Here is a 22860-nt window from a genome sequence, read left to right as displayed (position 1 = left end):
CTCATCTCCCGCCCCCGCAGAAACAAAATATCTTTTCGGGGGGGGACTTAGGATCCTCTGTCAGCCTCCACACAAAACCCTGTTTCACCTCCAGCATTTATAATAGTGTTAAATATTTTTTTAAAAGTGTTTTTAATTTATGAGGGGGGTCGCCCTCCGAGGCTTGCTGTGTGAAAGGGGTCACCACTACAAAAGTTTGAGAACCACCATGTTAAATGTAATTTCAAACATATCACAAAACAGAATTATGTTAAACTTTAAATAAAATTAAAATAGATTGCATTCTTACAGGACAATTCTTTGTTAAGCTAAATAGCTCAGATGCTATTTAATGAATTTATTTCATAGCTCAGGGGACAATATAAAGACCTGAGATTAAAAAGAGTTTTTGAAACAGTTGCTGAAAATGCCTTCCATTGTTGGCACAAAAAATAAATCTGATAGTACAGTAAAAAGTATTTTTTAAAAGTAGTAAAAAAAAATTTCCTTTATAGTCAACAATTCCTTGGCCTTTAACATTTATTATTTTAAAAATCAGCTAACATTATGTGCGCTCTCATTGCTAAGGAAAGCATAGTATAAATCACTATGTTACAATTAGGTATTTTGTATGCAAGTCCTGAGACAATAAAATCATTGCAAGATGTTCTTACCTTGAACTAGATCTTGATTTAATGTCATCCTTTGCTATTCTTTCACTACTACTTTCTTCATTGTTCTCTGATTGCTTTTGACTTGGCTGCCTTCTTTTCTCCCATTTCTTTTGCTGATTTGAGATTTCCACCTCTACTTGTGATCCATTTTCTGCTCCCAGCTGTGAACCTGAGGAATGTGCCAGGCACTTAGAGGAGTTAGACAGTTTCTGTTCTTCTCTGCCAGAATCTCTTTCTGCTAGCAAAGCAGGAGACGTTTCAGTTTTTAATGCCTCCTGTGCAGAGACTGCACTATCCAGTTTATCTATATGGTCCTTTTCTTTAGATTTTACTAAACTATAAGAAGCATTTATAACTTTTCCTGGGGAATGTCTGGTCTTTAAACCGTCAATATTATCCTCCCTACTGTCTTCACAGCTGCCACAACACACACAGGAATTAATTAGACAATTTGTGGCAGCTATGCTGAGTTTATGGGATTCACTCTCCTCTTCATCAGCTAAAGAATCAGAAGACCCAGGAACACAACTGATAGCTACTTCTGGTGTTGTTACTGGGGATTCTGAAGTAGAGGGAGATTTGGGATTAAATATTACAGTAGCAGATATCTTCATTCCACCCGTCCTATGGGCTATCATTTCTGCTGTCTCTGCATCAGCATATGTATCCCAGCCATTGAGGTATAACTGTGAATCAGGACCTTCTAAACAACTGCACGAATTTTGAATTGAGATACAAGTAATCTGTTTGCCATCTTCAATATTGTTATTATTGCTTAAATCGCTTTCTGCCTCTCTTAAAAGTAAAGTCTCTTCTGTTTGATGACCATTGTCATACACTAGAGGGTCCCTGTGCTGCACACTCTGCTTTGAATTGTGGCAAGGGTTATTCACCCATGCAAATGTGTCATTGGCTGAATCCAACCCAGCAAGAGCTTCTCCTGCTCCATCCAGATCATCCATAAAAAACACTCTCTCATCTTCATCAATTAAGTTGTCAAGATGTTGCCTGTTAGGTGAGGTCTCTGTGCTGGAGCCATTTCTTATGCCAGGTCTATGTGCTGGAGACTGGCAGATACTTGGTGGGGAAAGCAGGGAAGACATCTCATCTCCAACTCTGTGAACCATCCTATTCAGCTGTTCCAATTCCTGTTCATCATACTGCATGGAGCAGGCTAGCTCAGCCTCTGTGTTTTCAGCATTTGCTGAAAGCTCCTCAGCAGGCAAAGTTGCAGCCAAGGCAGTTGTACTGACAGTGGGCACTTCAGGATCTGTTCTGACAGGAAAATCCACATCCTGGGATATACAGAGGTTACGTTCCAGTGTGTGCAGCTCATCATCAGTTAAGGTCTGAAGCAGATCCCTACAAAGCGAAAAATGGAGACATTATGTTGCAGTTTGTACTCATAAAGGGTGACTGCATTACAGCTCTTACTAGTAGCTTTCTCTGTCTGAAAAGAAATCCACACGCAGAATTTGGAAACAGACACAGAAAAGTATTAGCTAGCACTTGGAGCTGGAAAATTCTAAGTGCATTGTAAATTCTCATTCAGAGTATGTGTGTTCTCCTACACTTGAACCCAGGACTATGCTGGGAAACAGAGAATAAAATATTGTCTCTTTTCTTGCTGCAAAAAACCAAACATTTAGTCATCTGGGGTTCAAAAATAATGTTTCACATTTTAAATATATTACTAGCTTGAATTAAAACCACACATACTGTAATTTGGTTAGGACACTGACACCTTCCTGAGAACTAGTCAGTGAAGGTTATTGCACTCAAGAGTATAGTTAAAATTGCCAAAGCTATTACGTGGGCAGATATAAAGAACGTATTAAAAACATTAATCAATGTCCCCTTTGCAGTGCTGACTTATTGGAAATCTCAGACTGTAATTGAGAATATAGTTTAAATTACAAAACCTGTTTTGAAGAAGACCTAATCTGTTCTTAGACTTTATACAATAATATATTTCTAGGTAAGTTACTATGAGCATTTTCCTTCTGGTTCCCATTACTAATGCATACATAGTTAATAGTTGAGAAATTGACAGAGGACAAAAGATTGGAGTTTCCCATCTTTTCTTTCCACCTCCTCTTAGTGTTTCTTTGCATTGTGATACTTTCATTTATTCCTTGACATTGTTTAATCAGCTGAAATAATATTTAAGAGTTCATGAGGTGAAAAATATTTACTGACATTACTCTTTTTAGTTCTGCAAATAATATTGTTACTGAGCACATTATTAATCTCCATTCAAGGAAAAGCTTCCTTAGAAAAAATATACAACATTCTGATGAACTCGGCTGAAAAAAGACCAGTTGCAGATATGACTAAACTTAGGAAGACAAAGTGAATAAGTTAATATATTTTACTTAGAAATATCTTCTATTGAACCAGTTTCTGCTGGTGAAAGAGACAAGCTTTCAATCTTACACAGAGATCTTCTTCAGATCTGGCACCCAATATTGGGACACCATTGCAGAGTTACTTCCATATCCACTTATAAATCATGTTTTTACTTACATTTAACATTTTCCATATCCAAATGATAAATGAAGAAAAGTTAAGAGCCACATTTATTTTGTAAACACAAAGTTGTGTCATTTGAAGAATCCTGAGGCATAACTGGAATGGAATCATACACTACCCTTGTCTGATACTTGGCAGGACAGCAATGACAAACTGATAATCTGTCAATAGGGCAATTTCCTTTTCAATATATTACTCATCAGACCCTCTATTTTTTCCTTCTTTCTACTACTAAGGGATAATTACTTTCAGGGGTCAAATACCCCATTTGGGAGTACAGGATAGCAGACCTTTAAGGAAACAAGGCTAGTGCGATCTAACTGATCCACCATCAGACTTGATTCAAAGTCCACTGAAGTAAATGGGAATCTTTCCATTGACTTCACTTGACTTTGTATTAAGCCCTGAAAGCACTGTGGAGCTCATAGCCTTTTTGGATGCTCAAAGACTTAACATTACCTTGACAATTTTGTACCTTAATTACAAGATAACAGCTCTCAACTTCACATCTTAAAACCTGCTTTACATTCTTACTAATAATATCCTGATGCTGAAATGGAAACACCATGTTAAAAAAAGAAGTCATCTTTGGGATTGATACTTTAATACAAAAATGCCCATTGCATTAGCCTTGAAAAAAACAAAAGATTTCCTTGTGGTATAAATGTGTACATGTGATTTTTAGGGGCAGCACAATCTTGTGGCTAGAGCACAGGAAAGGGAGTGAGCCACTCCTAATATGCAAAAAGAACAGGAGTACTTGTGGCACCTTAGAGACTAACAAATTTATTAGAGCATGAGCTTTCGTGGGCTACAGCCCACTTCTTCGGATGCATATAGAGTGGAACATATATTGAGGAGATATATATACACACACATACAGAGAGCATGAACAGGTGGGAGTTGTCTTACCAACTCTGAGAGGCCAATTAAGTAAGAGAAAAAAACTTTTGAAGTGATAATCAAGATAGCCCAGTACAGACAGTTAGATAAGAAGTGTGAGAATACTTACAAGGGGAGATAGATTCAAAAGAAAATAACAGAACACCACTAGCTGTCACCTTCAGCCCCCAACTAAAACCTCTCCAGAGCATCATCAGAGATCTACAACCTATCCTGAAAGATGATCCTTTACTCTCACAGATCTTGGGAGACAGACCTGTCCTCGCTTACAGACAACCCCCCAACCTAAAGCAAATACTCATCAGCAACCACACATCATTGAACAAAAACACTGACCCAGGAACCTATCCTTGTAACAAAGTCCGATGCCAACTCTGTCCACATATCTATTCAAGTGACCTCATCATAGGACCTAATCACATCAGCCATACCATCTGGGGCTCGTTCACCTGCACATCTACCAATATGATATATGCCATTATGTGCCAGCAATGCCCCTCTGCCATGTACATTGGCCAAACCGGACAGTCTCTACGCAAAAGAATTAATGGACACAAATCTGACATCAGGAATCATAATACTCAAAAACCAGTGGGAGAACACTTTAACCTGTCTGGCCATTCAATGGCAGACCTGCGGGTGGCTATCTTACAACAGAAAAACTTCAAAAACAGACTCCAACGAGAGACTGCTGAGCTGGAATTGATATGCAAACTAGATACAATCAACTCAGGATTGAATAAGGACTGGGAATGGCTGAGCCATTACAAACATTGAATCTATCTCCCCTTGTAAGTATTCTCACACTTCTTATCTAACTGTCTGTACTGGGCTAGCTTGATTATCATTTCAAAAGTTTTTTTCTCTTACTTAATTGGCCTCTCAGAGTTGGTAAGACAACTCCCACCTGTTCATGCTCTCTGTATGTGTGTGTGTGTGTGTATATATATATATATATATATATATATATATATATATATATATATATCCTCAATATATGTTTCACTGTATATGCATCCAAAGAAGTGGGCTGTAGCCCACGAAAGCTTATGCTCTAATAAATATGTTAGTCTCTAAGGTGCCACAAGTACTCCTGTTCTTTTTGCGGATACAGACTAACACGGCTGCTACTCTGACTCCTAATATGCTTAGAGATCATTGGATGGCAGGTATTATGTAAGTGCAAAGCGCTATTACGATTATGTGCATTATATCCATATAGACAATGGTGTATGTTGCATTTATCTTATTTTAAGTATGAGATATGTGGGACGTAAAATATGTGGGTGGAAGTAAGATAGTGGCTTGAAACTTCAGGACTCTGTGAGGGCCTATTGGGTTGATTGGAGCAGCGGGAGGACAACCGTGGAAAGGCAACTTGCCAGGTGGAGGCGATTTTGTCTGGGCTGGGTAAAATTGCCAAGAAAGGTCTCTCCAGATTCCACAGACTGATCCATCAGGAATGATAAAGATCCAGGCTTATGAGAAGGTGGCAGTGATACCACATTGGAAGAACATCTGACTCTGTGGCTTATGAAAAAGAAACTGAAATGGGGTTTGAAAAGGACAGAGGGCGCTGCCAGGTGATCAGTACCAGAGTTAATTGTAAACAATATATTACAAGTTCTGTAATTCAGTCGGTATTGGAGCTATGGTGAATTGGAATTTCTACAATGGCCTTTGAAGGGAGGGACTGCTCCACAAACCTAGTCCTTTTAACAAGGGAGGGTAGGGTGCCCTGGGTCGTAGGAAACCTGGGGTTGTGACAATCCACATATCAAAACTCCATAAAGAGAGTGATTGTAGTCCAAAAAGTCGCTGAAGGCAAAAAATAAACATCTCCTGCATCCATATTTATTTTCAATCAATGACTTCCATATCAAATTTACTACATTAAAGGCTAAACAAGATTTTTAGGACTGCCACCAACATATTATCTGAAAATAAGTCATGTGATATCTGACTCATACATCACCAGATATCACACAACAAAAACGGTAGAACCAAAATGTAGCTGACAGCTTAGAGGATAATAATTGAGGCAGAATAAAAGACAGCATATGCTCTTCTGCAGCTCTGCTGACTGTACAGTGTTAACAGTAATAAAATACAGATTTTTTAAAATCAGTAAACCTAAGCAGCTATGACTCAGAATAAACACTTGGATACAGCCACGTGCAGTCACCAGGTGCCATTTTTGTATTAACTTTTATAGCCATAATCACACTATGTGTATTGTGTCCTCCACCTTACACCCACTTCCCCATTTTCTCTGGCAGATTTGTTTTTATTCCATAATGCTTATTCTTGTTCTGCATAAATCATTCCATGTGAATCTTGAAGTTTAATGTTTGTTTGGCAATTTGTTCAGCTGTAAATTTGTTAGACAAGGTACCAGGCAATCGCTCTAGGGCTAATTATCCTCCGTAGTTGAAAATCAGTCTTGTTATCATGATGTATTATAAAATTTCAAAAATCTGTAAGTTTACAAGTCCGTCTGATAGCTAAATATTATACAAAGATTGATGCATATGGCGTTAGTGTCAGTGATGAATTGGGGGTTCTGTCTGTACCACTTCTGAATTGTGAATGATTTTATGAAATTGTATGATGAAATTACTGCATCATGGAAAGCGTGTATGTGTGTGTGTGTGTGTGTGTTTCTATCCACCATGAATTAGCAGGGTTGTTGACATCTGACTATGAATGCCAGTGAAAATGACATAGGATCAGAGGCTAAAATAGGGAAAGGACAAGTTAAAAATTATAGTAGAACCTCAGAGTTATGAACACCAGACTTACGAACTGACCAGTGAACCACACACCTCATTTGAACTGGAAGTACACAATCAAGCAGAGGCAGAGGGCAAACATAGTTCCAATCTATAAAAAGGTGAATAAGGGCAACCTGGGGAATTACAGACCAGTCAGCTTAACTTCAGTACCCAGAAAGATAATAGAGCAAATAATTACACAATCGATTTGCAGACACCTAGAAAATAATAAAGTGATAAGTAATAGCATGGATTTGTCAAGAACAAATCATGTCAAACCAACCTAATTGCTTTCTTTGACGGTAACAAGCCTTGTCACTGGGGGGAAGTGGGAGATGTAGTATATCTTGACTTTAGTAAGGCTTTTGATATGGTCTCACATGACCTTCTTGCAGCGGGGCAGTTACTCCGCTCCGGTGGAAAAAGGCTAGGCTGATTGGGGAAGCAGCCACAAACCGGGGCCAACCCCCAATCAGGCCACACCTGGCCCTGTTACAAGGGCTCAGAGAGGAGCTGGGTCAGTCTCTCTCCAGCCTTGGAGGCAGAAGGGCCTAGTTGCCTGGGAATAGGGTACCTGAAGTACAGCAGTGTTGTGGAAGGGCAAGAGGAGCTGGGGAGCTCCAGCTTGGCAACTCCCCAGGTTGAGGCCTGATAAAGGCCTACACAGGTATTGGGGCTGGGAGGTGCAGCTCGGGAATAGGCAGAGGCAGTCGGTCTGACCCCCTTGCCAATAATGAGTGGCTATTACAGACTGCAGTTTGCCCCAGTGAGAGGGGGCTAGATGATGACTGGCAGTAGCCACTGAGGCAAGGTGGGTGTAGAGGGGTGGGTGTTCCCCTGGGAGGGGAGAGCCAGAGCGTGGGGACTGCCGGAGGGGCAGAACCCAAGGGTAAGGGACACTGGGGTCCAGGATGGACACGGGGCCTGAGGCAGGCAAGAAACTGGCCACCAAGAGGCGCTCCGAGTGCTAGACAAGCTAATTCCCAGGACGACCAGCAGGAGGCGCCGCATAGGTGAGTCGTCGACCCTGTTACACTTCTCAAACAAACTAGGGAAACATAGCCTAGATGGAGCTACTAATAAGGTGGGTACATAACTGGTTGGAAAACCGTTCCCAGAGAGTAGTTATCAGTGGTTCACAGTTAAGCTGCAAGGGCATATTGAGTGGGGCCATGCAGGGATAAATTCTGGGTCCGGATCTGTTCAATATCTTCATCAATAATTTAGATAATGGCATAGAAAGTACTCTTATTAAGTTTACAGACAATACCAAGCTGGGAGGGGTTGGAAGTGCTTTGGAGGACAGGATTAAAATTTAAAACAATCTGGACAAACTGGAGAAATGGTCTGAGTAAACAGGATGAAATTCAATAAGGACAAATGCAAAGTACTCCACTTAGGAAGGAACAATCAATTGCACACATACAGAACGGGAAATGACTGCCTAGGAAGGAGTACCGTGGAAAGGGATCTAGGGGTCATTGTGGATCACAAACTAAATACGAGTCAACAGTGTAACAACTGTTGGAAAAAAAAGCAAATATCATTCTGGGATGTATTAGCAGGAGTGTTGTAAGCAAGACACGAGAAGTAATTCTTCCGCTCTACTCTGTTCTGATTAGGCCTCAACTGGAGTATTGTGTCTAGTTCTAGGCGCCACATTTCAGGAAAGATGTGGACAAATTGGACAAAATCCAGAGAGGAGCTACAAAAATGATTAAAGGTCTAGAAAACATGACCTATGAGGGAAGATTGAAAAAATGGTTTTGTTTAGTCTGGAGAAGAAAAGACCGAGGGAGGACAAGATAAAAGTTTTCAAGTACATAAAAGGTCGCTACAGGGAGGAGGGAGAAAAATTGTTCTCAAACTCTGAGGATAGGAGAAGAAGCAATGGGCTTAAATTGCAGCAATGGCAGTTTAGGTTTTACATTGGGAAAAACTTTCTGTCAGGGTGGTTAAGGACTGGAATAAATTGCATAGGGAGGTTGTGGATCTCTGTCAGTGAAGATTTTTAAGAGCAGGTTAGACAAACACCTGTCAGGGATGGTCTAGATAATACTGTACTTAGTCCAGTCCTACCTTGAGTGCAGGGGACTGGATTAGAAGACCTCTTGAGGTCCCTTCCAGACCTACAGTTTTATGATCTTTCCACCAGGCCAGAGATAGTGGTGAGTAATCTGCACTACTCAAAGTAAGACAATTCAGGACAATGGGTATGCTCTACTTGGGAGACTTCCTCCTCTTGTCTGAAGGGAGAGAGGTTTGGGAGTAATGGAAAAATACCAAAAGGCAGAACAAAAGCAGATGACCCCAGCAGGAGTCCGTAAATGGACTTATAGGGAGAACTGGGGAGAGGGGTAGAGCCATCTTGCACCAGAGTAAGAGGAGGAAAACTGATGCAGGGGCAGTCTAGGCCAGGGAACAGAGGACCCAGCCTCCCTACCTGAACACATGGTCCCCCAAGGACTCCCAAGGGAAGGGGAGTTAGTGAGGATTATTGTGTTCAGGATGTTTTATTGTTTTGTATGATCTGTACTCCCCTATGCTTTAGATGATTAAATATAAGGAGCACCAAGACATTAGATGGTACAAAGTGTGTGTGTAGACTGCATCACAACTCCTGCAGGCCCTTGAGAGAGTTAAACTGTAAACCAAAGCTTCACAGCTTTGGGGCAGAGTTCTAGGATAGTGCAGTGTTTAAATACTGGCGAGTATGAAGGTTCAGCACTGTGCTCAGAGGGACTAGGCAGTTGGACAGGAGATTCCTACACTCAGGGCGGGAGAGTGCCAGATAGAAGGTCTGTGCACTGTGAGTGTGCCTGGGGACCCTGAGGTTGGTGCCATGACTGTACTCCAGGAGCTTCAAACACACCAGTGATCCAGAGAAGAGGCGTGGATTTCCCTCACAGCAATCCTAGTGGATGGCCAGGAAGGGGCTCTCACTAGGATCTGTGACAGTGTGCTCACAGGTTATTCCAAAGATATATTTATTTAGCGTGTGCATAGTTGTCTAGCCAAGCGATGGCAGCTTCAGTGGCGTGATGCAGTTCTTCTAGGCCACTGCTGAACCTACTCAGCAGGCATTCGACAGTGTGCGTCATCGCCTGTGCTGTGCCACAGCTGCACAAAGGGCTGTCACGAAGGCCCCAGCTATACCGGTTGGCTGCACAGAGACCTTGCCCAGTCTGGAACCTGTTCAACAGGGACCTTTGACGACGGGGCAGGTCAAAACCAGGTGGGCAAATTGTGGGGTCGGAGGAGACCATAATGGGGAAAGTGATGGCAAACATGCAGTTGGTGGTTTAAAAAGGTCATTGTACAGCAGCAGGCTTGAGTTGGGGCATACTTTCTCCAGTAACTTGCCAGTGGCAACCTCTCGTCTGATATGAGGAGGAGCAATATTGCTCAGAACTGGGAGCCATGGGAGTGCAGTCGGACGCGGGTGCCGGAGAGGATACGCATGGCAGCATGTAACTGCGTATCCACCAGTTTGGTGTGTGACGGGATCAACTCCAAACTGGTGCGCAGCACTCCGCCACCGAATACGAGGTGGCAAGAGCTGATGTCCGCAGAGTTGGAGCATGAGCACCCCAGAGGAAATAGGGGAAATATAATCTAGAATGGAATGGAACATGTAGTAGAACATATAGTAGAAACAAATAGAATCTATTTCCCCATGTTAGGTATCCTCACACCTTCTTGTCAAACTGTCTTAAATGGGCTATCTTGATTATGACTACAAACGTTTTTTTCTCCTGCTGACAATAGCTCATCTTAATTAATTAACCTCTTAGAGTTGATAGGGAAACTTCCACCTTTTCATGTTCTCTGTATGTATATATATCTCCTCACTATTTGTTCCATTCTATGCATCCGATGAAGTGGGCTGTAGCCCACGAAAGCTTATGCTCAAATAAATTTGCTAGTCTCTAGAATTTTAACTAATCTCTAATCTATATCTCCCTTTCTGCAGATTAAGCCCATTACTTCTCATCGTACCTTCAGTGGACATGGAGAACAACAGATCACTATCTTCTTGATAACAGTCTTAAAATATGGTAAGGACTGTCTTAAAGTCCCACCACAGGACTGACCCTTGCGGGACCCCAGTAGATATGCTCTCCCAGTCTGACAGCGAACTACTAACTACTCTTTGACTATGGTCTTTCAGCCAGTTTTTACCCATCTTATAATAATTTCATCTAGACCAAACTTCCCTACTTTGCTTACGTGAATGTCATGTGGGACTATATCAAAAGCCTTACTACAATCAAAATATATCATATCTACTGCTTCCCTCATATCTACTAGGGCAGTAACCCTGTTAAAGAAGGAAATTATGTTGGTTTGGCATGCTTTGGTCTTGACAAATCCATGCTGGCTATTCCTTATAACCCTATTATCTTCCAGGTGCTTACAAAATGACTTTTTAATAATATGTTCTAGTATCTTTCTAGGTATTGAAGTTAGGCTGATTGGTCTATAATTCCCCAAGTGCTGTTTGTTCCCCTTTTTAAAGATATGATCTTGCCACAAAGCTTACAATCTGAATCCCCAATCTTGCTGTGAGCTCCATAGGATTGCATTCATAAAGAATCTCACTGAAGTCAATGAAGCAGGATCAGGGTATAATTGTATTTATAGAGCAAACACATGCACACATACAAAATGAAGTGGTTAGATTCTGGTCTACATCATATAAATAAGAATCTGACCCAGAGGAAGTTAGAAACATTAATTGCAACTGAGCCTCAGGGCACAAATGTATTGTGAATCTTTACACAATACATTAATATATTAAAATAAAAGATCATTCTCTAAAAACTCTAGTAAAAAAAGTTAAATATGATTTAACTGTTGTCCCAGGCAAGTACTGTAGTAGCAGAGTTCAAAAAGGATCCACCCTCTAGCCAGCTTCCTTATTAAAGTTATTAATTAATTTAGTCCTCACGTACAACATTTTGATCTGGATTTGAACCTCAGCCCCCAGTTTGGCAGTGTCTGAGGTGAGTTTTTGTTCAGGGCTCTCTCTACTTAACAACTATCCAAATTTTTCCACGGACTAAGAATCTACTTTGTTCTCATGATCATATTTTGCTCTTATCAAATCAAATTCTCTACTGCTGTAAACTGATGCAGCTCTATTGACTTCAATGGGGTTATTTACATCAGCTGAGAACAGTAACTCCTCACTTAAAGTCATCCCGGTTAACGTTGTTTCATTGTTACGTTACTGATCAATTAGGGAACATGCTCGTTTAAAGTTGAGCAATGTTCCCTTCTAACGTTGTTTGGCAGCCGCCTGCTTTGTCCACTGCTTGCAGGAAGAGCAGCCCATTGCAGCTAGCTGGTGGGGGCTTGTAACCAGGGTGGACCAGCAGCTCCCCGCTCCCCTAAGTTCCCTGTGCTGCAGCCATCCAGCAGGCTATCAATCGGCAGTTCAGCTGTCCCTCCCCCACTGCCATGTGCTGCTCCTGCCCTCTGCGTTGGAGCTGCTCCCAGAGACTCCTGCTTGCTGTGCAGGGGGGAAAACAGGGGCTAATGTCAGGGTGTCCCTCTCCCCCCTGCTCCTGTACCTCGCTTATCTCTTCTCCATATAGAGCAGGGAGGGGACACGGACAGAGAGAGAGAGTTTGAGGCAGCAGCTGCTGTCTCAACTTCCTGATTCACTTAAAAAGACAATACACTTGAGAGTGCGTCAGTTTATTTAAAGGGGCAAATGTGCATCTCTCGCTCTCTCCCACACACAAGGTGTGTGTCTGTCTCTGTCTGCTATGCTGTCTCCGCTCCCTCCTGTTCGTGCTGCCTTGTTGAGAGGCTACCTTAACAACAATGTGTTAATCCTTGAGGGCTCAGCGGAGTACTAGTTCATCATTTAGCAGCAAGGCAATCCCTGGGAAATATCCCTCCCTCTTCCACCCTCTAACTTCACCACCTCAACCAAGCTTCACAATCATCAAAGCTGTGAACAGTATTAAATTGTTTGTTTAAAACATATACTGTGCGTATATCTATATAATATATAGTTTTTTGTCTGGTGAAAAAATTCCCTGGAACCTAACCCCCCCATTTACATTAATTCTTATGGGGAAATTGGATTCGCTTAACATTGTTTCGCTTAAAGTCGCATTTTTCAGGAATATATCTACAATGTTAAGCAAGGAGTTACTGTATCTCAACTATGTCCCGCTGGAAGCTTACCTGATGTTGTCAAAGCTACTTTAAAATCACATGCATATCTACATTGTTGCTATAAAGAACTCTGCATTTACCAACAGTGGTCACACTACAGAATCTGAGATATTCCAGTTATTTCTTATTCCAGGTATAAAGAAACAGGGCATGATCCAAAACAACTGAAGTCAACAGAAAGACACCCATTGAATTCAGTCAGTTTGAATTAGGCCCAGTCTGCACTATCTCAGATACCACAGTCCTGTAAATATTGACTTATAAAGTATGATCAGTTTAGTTCCAAAATTATATCAATTAAAGCACTTTAAATTATTAGACTCACTGTTTTCTATGTATAATTTCATTGATTCTCTGTGTTCCCCCATTTGTTTGTTTTATCCACCTGTTGATAGCCTTACATTTAAATTTTAAAGTTTTGGGGCGGGCATGGCCTCTTTATTAGATATCTGTACAATACCTAGCACAATGGGGCCCTGGCCTCTAAGTTCTACTATAATAAAAATAATTAATATCTATTTTTTAAATTCTACATACACACATATACATACATATGAACAAACACACCAACATATACCTATACACCTGAATAATACGGTGTCTAAATAAAACTTTTTGCATGCAAGTCAAGAGGTTCTTAATGGAGTTATAGCTAAAAGATGGTGTATTTTTTGCATTACATTTAAAATATGCAGTTAACTAACAATCATTGGATATTGTTTCTTAGGAAAATTCTTTACACTATAGAGCAGTAATTATCCTCACTAAGAAGCTAAAAGAGTTGTTATACAAAACCTGTCAGATAAAATTGGGTAATCTTCTGTTGCCATTACTTCAATAATTAGAATGGAAACAATTCATGTCTTAAACCAAAAGTAAACCTGTTAAACAAATTGTTCCATGTCACCAATTCTAAACATATCAACAAAAGTTTTATTATAAACTGAAATTGCTTTCACTGTGAAAGGGAACTATTCGGTTATTTCTGTTTTTCCTTTGCTCTGTCGATGAAAAATTACCAGGATTTCAGAGATACTTTTCAGAGACTAAATGAAGCTTCTTTTTCTTATAAGATACAGGCAATTGAGTAATGGAAATACTTTTTCCACACAATACTTATTTAGGCTTTGGGATCCATTGCCGTATGAAATCATTGAAGCCAATAACTTAACAAGATTCCAAAAGGAATTGCATATGTATCAAGAATGTCCAGAGTTGTTTATAATTATAAACAACTTCTGGAGGGGATGGGGTATTAAACCTCATGATTCAGGGCTTAAGCTAAATTACTAACAATTCGAGATCAGGACGAGACCTACTAAACGGGGCTGATTATCCTACATCCGCCTACTGCACGGTTCTTATGTCTTCCTCTGAAGCTTCTGGTACTGGCCAGCGTCTGGCAGCATACTGGACTAGATGGGCCTCGGGTCTGATCCAGTATGCCAAGTCTGATATTACTATGAAAAAAATAACGTTGGATCTCTCTCTCTCTCTCGCCTTGTTTTATCATTCACAAGAAATGAGTAAGTAGAGCACCTGAAGGCCAACTCTGACAATTTCACTATATTTCCTTTTTATGATGGACTTGAAAAAAGATTGGCTATAAAAGTCACTTTGGGGGTTCATCTGCCTTCATTCTAATAGACACATTACTACATGAGGGCAAATTATATTGGGAAAAATAAAGAATTTGTCTTCTACTGTATACTGCAGACGAGCAAAAAATAAGCAAGATTCTGTGTACTGTGGTGGTTATGAGCTGTAGTTACTCTACCTATTGCAAAAACAACAGAGCATTTTGCACAGCTGGCAGAACCCAGGCTGAAAAACTTGCTCCCTCAGTGGTCTGGGGGTGGCTGGCTGCCCAGCCCACAAGAAGGGCAGAGTCAGCTGAAGAGAGGATGAGGACAAGGCAGCTAGGAGATGAATTGATTTCATACATCTGTTGGCGTCTATGGAGACCTGTCCAGAGTTTAAAGTTACCATCCTTTCAAGAAGGGAAGCAATAGTAATTTTGATTGACTCTCTGAGGGTCAATCCTCCCTGTGTGTAGCTGTTCCTATAGGAGCAAGACGTGGGTGTGAGTGCAGATTGCTTAGTACTATATAGTACTAAGCTTCCAATTAACTGATCTCGCCCTAAACCCCACCCTCCAAAAACAGACCTGATATGCACCCTTACCCTCTCCACTCTGCACAACTAGGCTGCATATGGCAGAAATCCAAAATCACCCCAACATTCTGAGATGGGAATACAATGTATTACATTTTCATTCACAGTAAATGGTATGAAATGGATTCAGAGGTGTTATAGTATTTATGATGTACTGGTATGATTATTAGGGGCTTGATCCTGAACCACTGAAGTCAACGGGAGCCTTGACTTCAATGGGCTCAGGATCAAGCCCTAGGTGGACACAGAGCTTTGATAAAAGATTAAAGATAAAGGTATCTGCAGAATTTTAGATCTGGCTGAAATTATTCAGTAATGACAGTGTGTGTATTATATCTCTACTTTTCTGCAGAGTAACTGTATGTATCCACGTTAATATTAATATTAATATAATTATAATATAATATATGCATCTCGTATGTGTCTCAATTAAAAATTTAAAACATTTTGTTTCCTGGTCTAGCGCACCAGAACTTGAAAAAAGTACAATTCTTTTTGCAAATAGCACACAGAGTAGGATAATACTGCTAGCCTAATTTTCACTGCTCGATATCTACAATTCCCACTGATTCCAAAGATGCTTTGCACCTTTGAAAATCAGGCAACCCAGCAATAAGACACCCAGGAGGAGATTATAATGGATTTATCTAGCCAATAGACACTTTACTAATCCAATAGTTATACTGTAATTTCACAATAGCTAATGGGAGCAGTGTAAACCCAGTGTCTGTTATTTCCTTTAATGATCCTCAACATGACAGATGTGTTATAATCATACCGTAAGCATTTCAATAAGTCTTGTGTTTTATTTTATATTAAGAATGAATACCTAATTGGCTGATAGGTAAAGAATATTGAACTTTTCACTGAAATTTGATAGGATTCAATAATGTGCTGCAATAATATGTTGTTTTTTATAGTCTTACAGTAAGCATAGTTTTGCAATACAGCAGGGGTCGGTAACGTTCGGCACGCAGCTCGCCAGGGTAAGCACCCTGGCGGGCCGGGCCAGTTTTATTTACCTGCTGACGCGGCAGGTTCGCCGTCCCGGGCCAATGGGGGCGGTGAGAAGCCGCGGCCAGCACATCGCTCGCCCGTGCAACCTCTCGCTGCCCCCATTGGCCCGGGACGGTGAACTGTGGCCAGTGGGGGCCGCGATCGGCTGAACCTGCCATGTCAGCAGATAAATAAAATTGGCCCGGCCCGCCAGGGTGTTTACCCTGGCAAGCCGCGTGCCGAACGTTGCTGACCCCTGCAATACAGCATGTGAGCATTTTAATAGTAGAACACACCGAAGCTCATTCTATTGCCCTCATTCACTGGTGACAAAGCCAAAGTGTAGCTGGAGGGTGAGTTAACGTCTAACTGCTGGATGGAAATACAAATGTCCCATCCGACCTCCCCCCTTGCTCTCCTTTATATGTCCCCCCAAACCTCCCCCCGTCCAGTATTTGCAACCCACTGAGTTTAAATTCACCAGCCACAAGGCAAAGAAAACCCATGAAACAACCCCAAGGCAGTTACTCATAGGGAAGGGGGAGGAGATAGAGCACCTTCCCTTCCTACTACCAAAGCGCTGAGGACCCTGCAAATCCTGAACCCTGTGGAGATGGCTCTGTCATTGTTTTAAATGAACAGTGGTGATGGTAGAGTTCATCAGGGACATTGCTGATGGGGCAATAATTGCCTAGTTGGACTTATCTAGCTAGACTGTTAACCACATCAAAGTTTATACATAATTTCACATAGTTTATGTATGATTTGCTTTGATTTTCTTTTTGTTCTCTAATAAATATTGCTTCACTGAAAATATTTTGCAAACTGACTCCAGATCATATAAATCTGGACCCTTTCCTAAGAAGGAGTATATTGTAATCTCCAATTTGACACAAAGCTCAGATTTTGTTGGAACTGACTTTTTCAAAACTAAAGATTGAGCTAAAGGTTTTCCATTTTTAAAAAAAGATGGCATTAGAAATAGTTGTTATTGAACAAGTATACATTATCCTGATATGACTGCAACCCAACAATTAAGATTTGAAAAGTTGAAAATGAAATGGACTAAGCAAAAGCAAAAACTGATTTAACTGATTTTATTGTCTATATTGTAAAATGTGAATAGTAGACAAAATATACAAATAGTGATGAGTAAAATAAATTTTAAACATTATCTCCATATTAATCTAAGGGGATGTGAGCAACTTAGATTAGGAATTTTTGTTGTGGTTGTGTACTGGAAGTAAATACAACTTTTTGTTTTAATGCAACTTTAATTGGACTTCAAAATTTAGTGGGATTTCTCATCACAGTAAGCACTAAATTCAAAAGAATGTATTTTCAGGATTTTATTCTAGGTAAAGAATTTCATCTTATCAATTCTGCATCTCAATAATTTGTTTCTTTATGCCCAGCTTTCTTAAATCAATATAACTACAAAGTAGTAATAGTAATGTGTATCCATTTCAGCAGTGAGATACAGGATAACTACCCAAAAGATCAATATTGTGCATGTACTTGCATATCTATAGTATATGTCTTCTAGACAGAGATATCAGGGGACATTTTGCATAAGGCACATATGGGAGTTATGTGCTTAACTCCCATTGACTTTCCATGGGTGTTAGAAATCAATTTGTGTGTTTGAATATTTCCCCCATCTAAATCTCTCAAACTAATAAAGTATCATTAACTGTAAACAGAGAGAAAAGTGGACAAATACTTATGGCAATTAAGTCTCACAGATTAAGAAAAGATTAAAATTGTAATTTTATGTATACATATCAATGTCCGTACAGTTCAAGATAACCTATAATAACCTGATTGATTTTAGTGTCAGTATTGCAATTTACAATCACATACTGCTTCTGGCTACAGAAAAACCTAGTCCAACATATTTTTTCTTCCTTGTCATAATAATGCATGTTAAAGAAAAATCTAGACAAGCTAGAGGGTGTTCAGGGAAAAGCAGTAACAAAATTAAAGGTTTTCAAAGATGTAAACAAGCAGGAGGAGGTAAATTGGAGGAGGAGATATTACCTAGTCTCTCTCACCTTGAATAGATCCAGGCTATGGAACAGACTCAAGGGAAATGGTGCAAGCTCCATCGCTTAGGACATTTAAAACTAGATTAGACAAAACACTAAAAATACATGTCTAGATTCTTAGCTTGTGCAAATCAGGATAGCTCAGGTGAAGTCAATGAAGCTTAGCCACTTCACACTGGTTTACAATCTGGCCCATTCTGTATTGAACAATCCTGCATATGCAGGATAAAGGAATAGATGACCTATTAGAGAGATTCTCAAACTGCGGTCCATGAACTAGGTGGACCTGCTTCCATAACAGGGAACCATCTGTTCATTGTTAAGCAGGGCTATTTTCTGCTAGTTGTAGCCTAGTCCCGGATTCTTTTAGGATTTCTAGAAGCTTTTTTGATAAAAATAAACACAAAAACAAACATCTTTCAGCACTCTGCACAGTCCCTTTGTGTAGCTTTATTTCTCTGTGTTTGTGATGTATTGTAACCTCAGTTGTGATCAAATTTTGGCTAAACATAAAATTCAATGGATGGCAAACACATAGAGGAACAGAACCATATTGCAAAATGATCTAGAAAAAATTAGAGCAGTGGAACCCGTGTGCAGTGTGAGGACATTCAGTACTATTAAAACAGAGGCTTACATTTTAAGAAGTTTCTAGTGATTAAGAGCCTGAGCATTTCAGCCGAGACACTTTAAACGGTCCTGATTTTTTGAGGTGGGAGCACAGCAACTCTGAACATCAGGCCCCTTTAAAAAAGTCTCAAATTGGGCACCAAAACCGAGGCACCCAAAATAGAGTCACTTGAAAATTTAGCCCGTAAGGGCCAGATTTTTAAGGGTATTTAATGGGATTTTCAAAAGCATCTAATTGCCTAACACCTATTGAAAACAAGGAGTTTTAGGCACCAAGGTGCTTCTGAAAATCCCACCAGGTGCCAAAAATACCTTTAAAAATCTGACCCTAAGCTCTTACACCCAGAAAAACTGTTTAGACAAAAATGGAGGGAGGTAACCAACCATCTCATTAAAGTGAGGTTAGCTCTATTCCTTCTCCCTGATGTTATCCTGTCATTACTTTTAATTAAACCAAACACTATAGTTTCCAAGAGATCTTGGGATTTGGAGGTTGGGAAAAGAGGTGTGCAGGAAATGATCTATTATTTAAGAAGTGGTCAACAATATGGAAAAGTCTGATAACCACTAACCTAATAGAAATTACAGATGGAAATAATCTAATAAATCATTATCTGTGTACTGCATCTTATCATACTGAGTTAAACAAAAAATGTAATTAAAACCAGGGCCGGCTCCAGCATTTCTGCCACCCCAAGCAAAAAAAAAAAAAAAAAAAAAAGCCGCAATCGCAATCGCGACCAGCGGCGGCAATTGGGGGGCGGGGGGAGAAAAAAGCCGCGATCGGCGGCGGCAGTTTGGCGGCAGGTCCTTCGCTCCTAGAGGGAGTGAGGGACCTGCCGCCCTCGAATTGCCACAGGTGCCGCCCCTCTCCCTTGGCCGCCCCAAGCACCTGCTTGTTAAGCTGGTGCCGGCCCTGATTAAAACAGAAACATAACAGTTAACGAAAACTATAAATGTCTAGCTTCAATATTGCAGCCATCCACCACCCATCATAACTATCAAAAATAAAGAAAAACAAACATAATAAAATGATTAAAAAAGGGGTAAAATAGAACTGGAAGAAGTTAGAAAATATCAGAGTAAAGAAAATCAGCTCAACTGACTGCTGGGTATACAAAAGGTACACAGGAAAAAAAGAGGTAAATTATTGTAACAGAGTTAAGCACAGAAATAGTTTTTGAAACATTTTCCTTTTTATGTGTAATTTTTAGTCCTCTCATTTTTCACCCTAAGAAAGATGTAATTTCAAGAAACAGAAATCTTTTATTACTTGCCTTATTTTCCTTAGCAAAGTATGGAAGGGTCTGAAAAGCTCAGACATATCTTCTGGCTTGCGGTCCAAGTTCAATGGTCCTTCAGAATAAACTACAAGCCCACTGTATTTAAGACACACACACAAAATAAATCTTTTTTATGACACTTGGACAGAGTATAGAATCAGAAAACCATCAATAAACAAATATTTGAAATTATATTCAAGATGCTGGTTGCATAATTATGCACAATTTTATGTAATTATTAGTTCTCTCTCAGATACCTTATTTTTCTTTTATTTGTAAGAAGTTACAGATATTTAAAAACTACAAAGAATTTGGTTCCTTTATATGTGGGGGAAAAGCAATGAAACCATATTACAGAAAGAATCCATTGTTTACTTCATTTATTTAACTGACTTGGAAAAACTGAAAATGAGTGTATAGAAGAAATTAATATCTAAGTAAGTGAATTATCAGAATATTTTGGACTCTACTGTCCCAAGATACATTCCAGCTTTCTTCTTCTTTCTATTCTAAATAGGTTCTAGACAGGTGGTTTGGCCCTTTTGAATGCCAGTGCTTGAACATTCCCTCTCTCAGTCAAATTAAAATACAAAATGGTAGAAAAAACATCTGTGCTAGGAAAGAAACATGATGCTTTATAGGATGTAACATTTCCATACTACAAGGCTACAAATGAAATTAACTGCTTGTAGGAAAGCTTCCAAAGAAAGGAAACTTTAGTCCTGATCCTGCAAACACTTACGTGCATCACTTTAAGCACGAGTAGTCTCATTGATTTCAGTGAAACTACTCACATGCATAAGGGTTTGTAGTATTGGGGGCGGGTCTCAGAGCCCTGAACGGGAACATCTTCACTATATTTAGCCCCATAGTGTGAGCTCAACTCAGTCCACCTGAGCTCTGAGACTTGCTGCCACAAGGGTTTTGTTTTGTTTTGTTTTTGCAGTGTTGATATACTTAGTTTGCAAATATTCATTACTTTGAAGGCAGCCTTCTGAAAAGACACCTACGCTTCAGGATGGTGCTGATTAATTCCGAGGAGGTCTGAATCTCTCAGACAGACTAATAGAGACATTCAGCACAATAATAATAACAAACTCACTTTTTGCCCCATTTTTGGTTCATTACCATCCAGTTCTGCCATGAATGGCCAGCTCAAGATCTTCTGAAACACTCCAGCATGTATCATAGGCTGATATCATCACCAATACTATGAAATCCCACTGGAGCACAAAATCAATATATGGCGGAATCACTTGAGTGCTATTTCTTTGCTTTCTGAGAAAATGTTGCTATGTTTCTTGTGTTTACAACCAAAGATGGTACAAAATAATGAAATAATTTATTTAAAACATGCCCAAAAGTTTTCCTTAAAAAAAAAAGATCGGTCTGTCACTCTGCAACTTTAGTTTGGGCCTCCATGTATTAGTGAGAATCTTTTTTTTACTCTCATGTTGCCAGCAAGGTCCATTCTGTATCCTCTCCTCAGCACTGGAGCTAGCCATCTGAGTTCTTATGTCAATATGCCAAAAGTCAAGCTTGTTTATTGGGGGCAATCAACACATAACTCTTAATATAATGGATTTTTTTCATTCTATTTGAAAGTCACCTTTCACAAATCCTTTCTGGCTGAAGACCTCAATTCTCCAATTACCGCAGACCCAATTTTAATTCTTTAGTTTCTTTATTTCAGGAGACAGACTGCCATCAATGAATTAATTGCTGCTGACTCAGGTACTAAAGTCTTGTCTAGAAAAATAAGCATTACCTTTTCTCTGGATAGAAACTAGAGTCTGCTCAGGCTAAATTTTTAACTGCTGCAAACCCATGTTCCTTGGGCCAGTAATTATGTTACAAAATTAGCACCTTTCAGATATGGGTCTGTCTGAATTTCTTCAGGGAGTGAAGAACTATAGAAATTAGATGAAAGGGAAATCTTAGATTTCATGCAACCCATTGGTGATAGAATCAACAAGACAAAACTTCATGGGAATGTTTCATTCTGAAAGCAATCAAATATGAATTTTTGCCACTTGGGAAAGGGTGAACCATTTTATATTGTTTTGCTCGTATGCTTTTGTGAAACTCATTTCAGGTGAAATAATAATAATAATAATAATAAAAGTATTATAATTTTTTGGACAGAGCCACTCTCAGGCTACTTCTGCACTACACACCACTTTCGGTGAAAAAAAGCATACTGCGTTGTGTGGCTACACATGTCAGTGAAAGACTTTTCCCTGCTGCTCCACCCTCGCCAGAGCCTTTCCCCACCACTGGAGTCTCTCTTTCCCTGTGGCAGAGGAGAGCTCCAGCAGCAGGAAGCTGTCAGCCTTTCCCCACTGTCCTCTACTGCTGGAGCATTTCCCTGGTACCAGAGTCTTTTCCTGCAATGGAGAATGGCTTCCACAGTGGGGCCTTTTCAGTGGAGAATGGCTCCCTCATGCCATCCGTGTACACACATGCCACCGAAAGAATCCTACAGTGTAGAGACACCCTCAGAGCTCAGTCCTGCAAAGAGTTGAGTACTCTGATCCTGTTCAGGGGGACTGCTTCAGTGATTTGCTGGATCAGGGCCAGAGTGCTCTACACCTTATAGGATCAAGTTATCAGGCACATTTTTGCAATATCTCAGTAAACATACAAAGACACTTCTGCTTGAAAATACTTTCCA

At 40.1% G+C, this 22860-nt stretch overlaps 1 protein-coding gene across 9 annotated transcripts in view; it reads right to left on the bottom strand.

Annotated features, from left to right (window-relative positions):
• The window catches only part of ZFYVE28 (zinc finger FYVE-type containing 28), a 284921-nt gene that overhangs the window by 53893 nt on the left and 208168 nt on the right, over positions 1-22860 (bottom strand). For all 9 annotated transcript variants that reach the window (XR_010601593.1, XR_010601596.1, XR_010601591.1 and 6 more), the window contains exons 7-8: positions 20181-20282; positions 654-2015 (exon numbers count right to left, since the gene is read on the bottom strand). Coding sequence is in view for 3 of the 9 variants with exons in the window: in XM_065597116.1 (XP_065453188.1) it covers positions 654-2015; positions 20181-20282 (1464 nt within the window). In the remaining 6 variants the exon portion in view is untranslated. The remainder of the gene's footprint in view (positions 1-653; positions 2016-20180; positions 20283-22860) is intronic.

Source organism: Chrysemys picta, chromosome 5 (assembly GCF_011386835.1).
Source record: "Chrysemys picta bellii isolate R12L10 chromosome 5, ASM1138683v2, whole genome shotgun sequence".
NCBI classification, from domain to species: domain Eukaryota; kingdom Metazoa; phylum Chordata; order Testudines; family Emydidae; genus Chrysemys; species Chrysemys picta.
The sequence above is the reverse complement of the archived record's forward strand: the minus strand, read 5'-3'. Positions and strand labels throughout refer to the sequence as shown.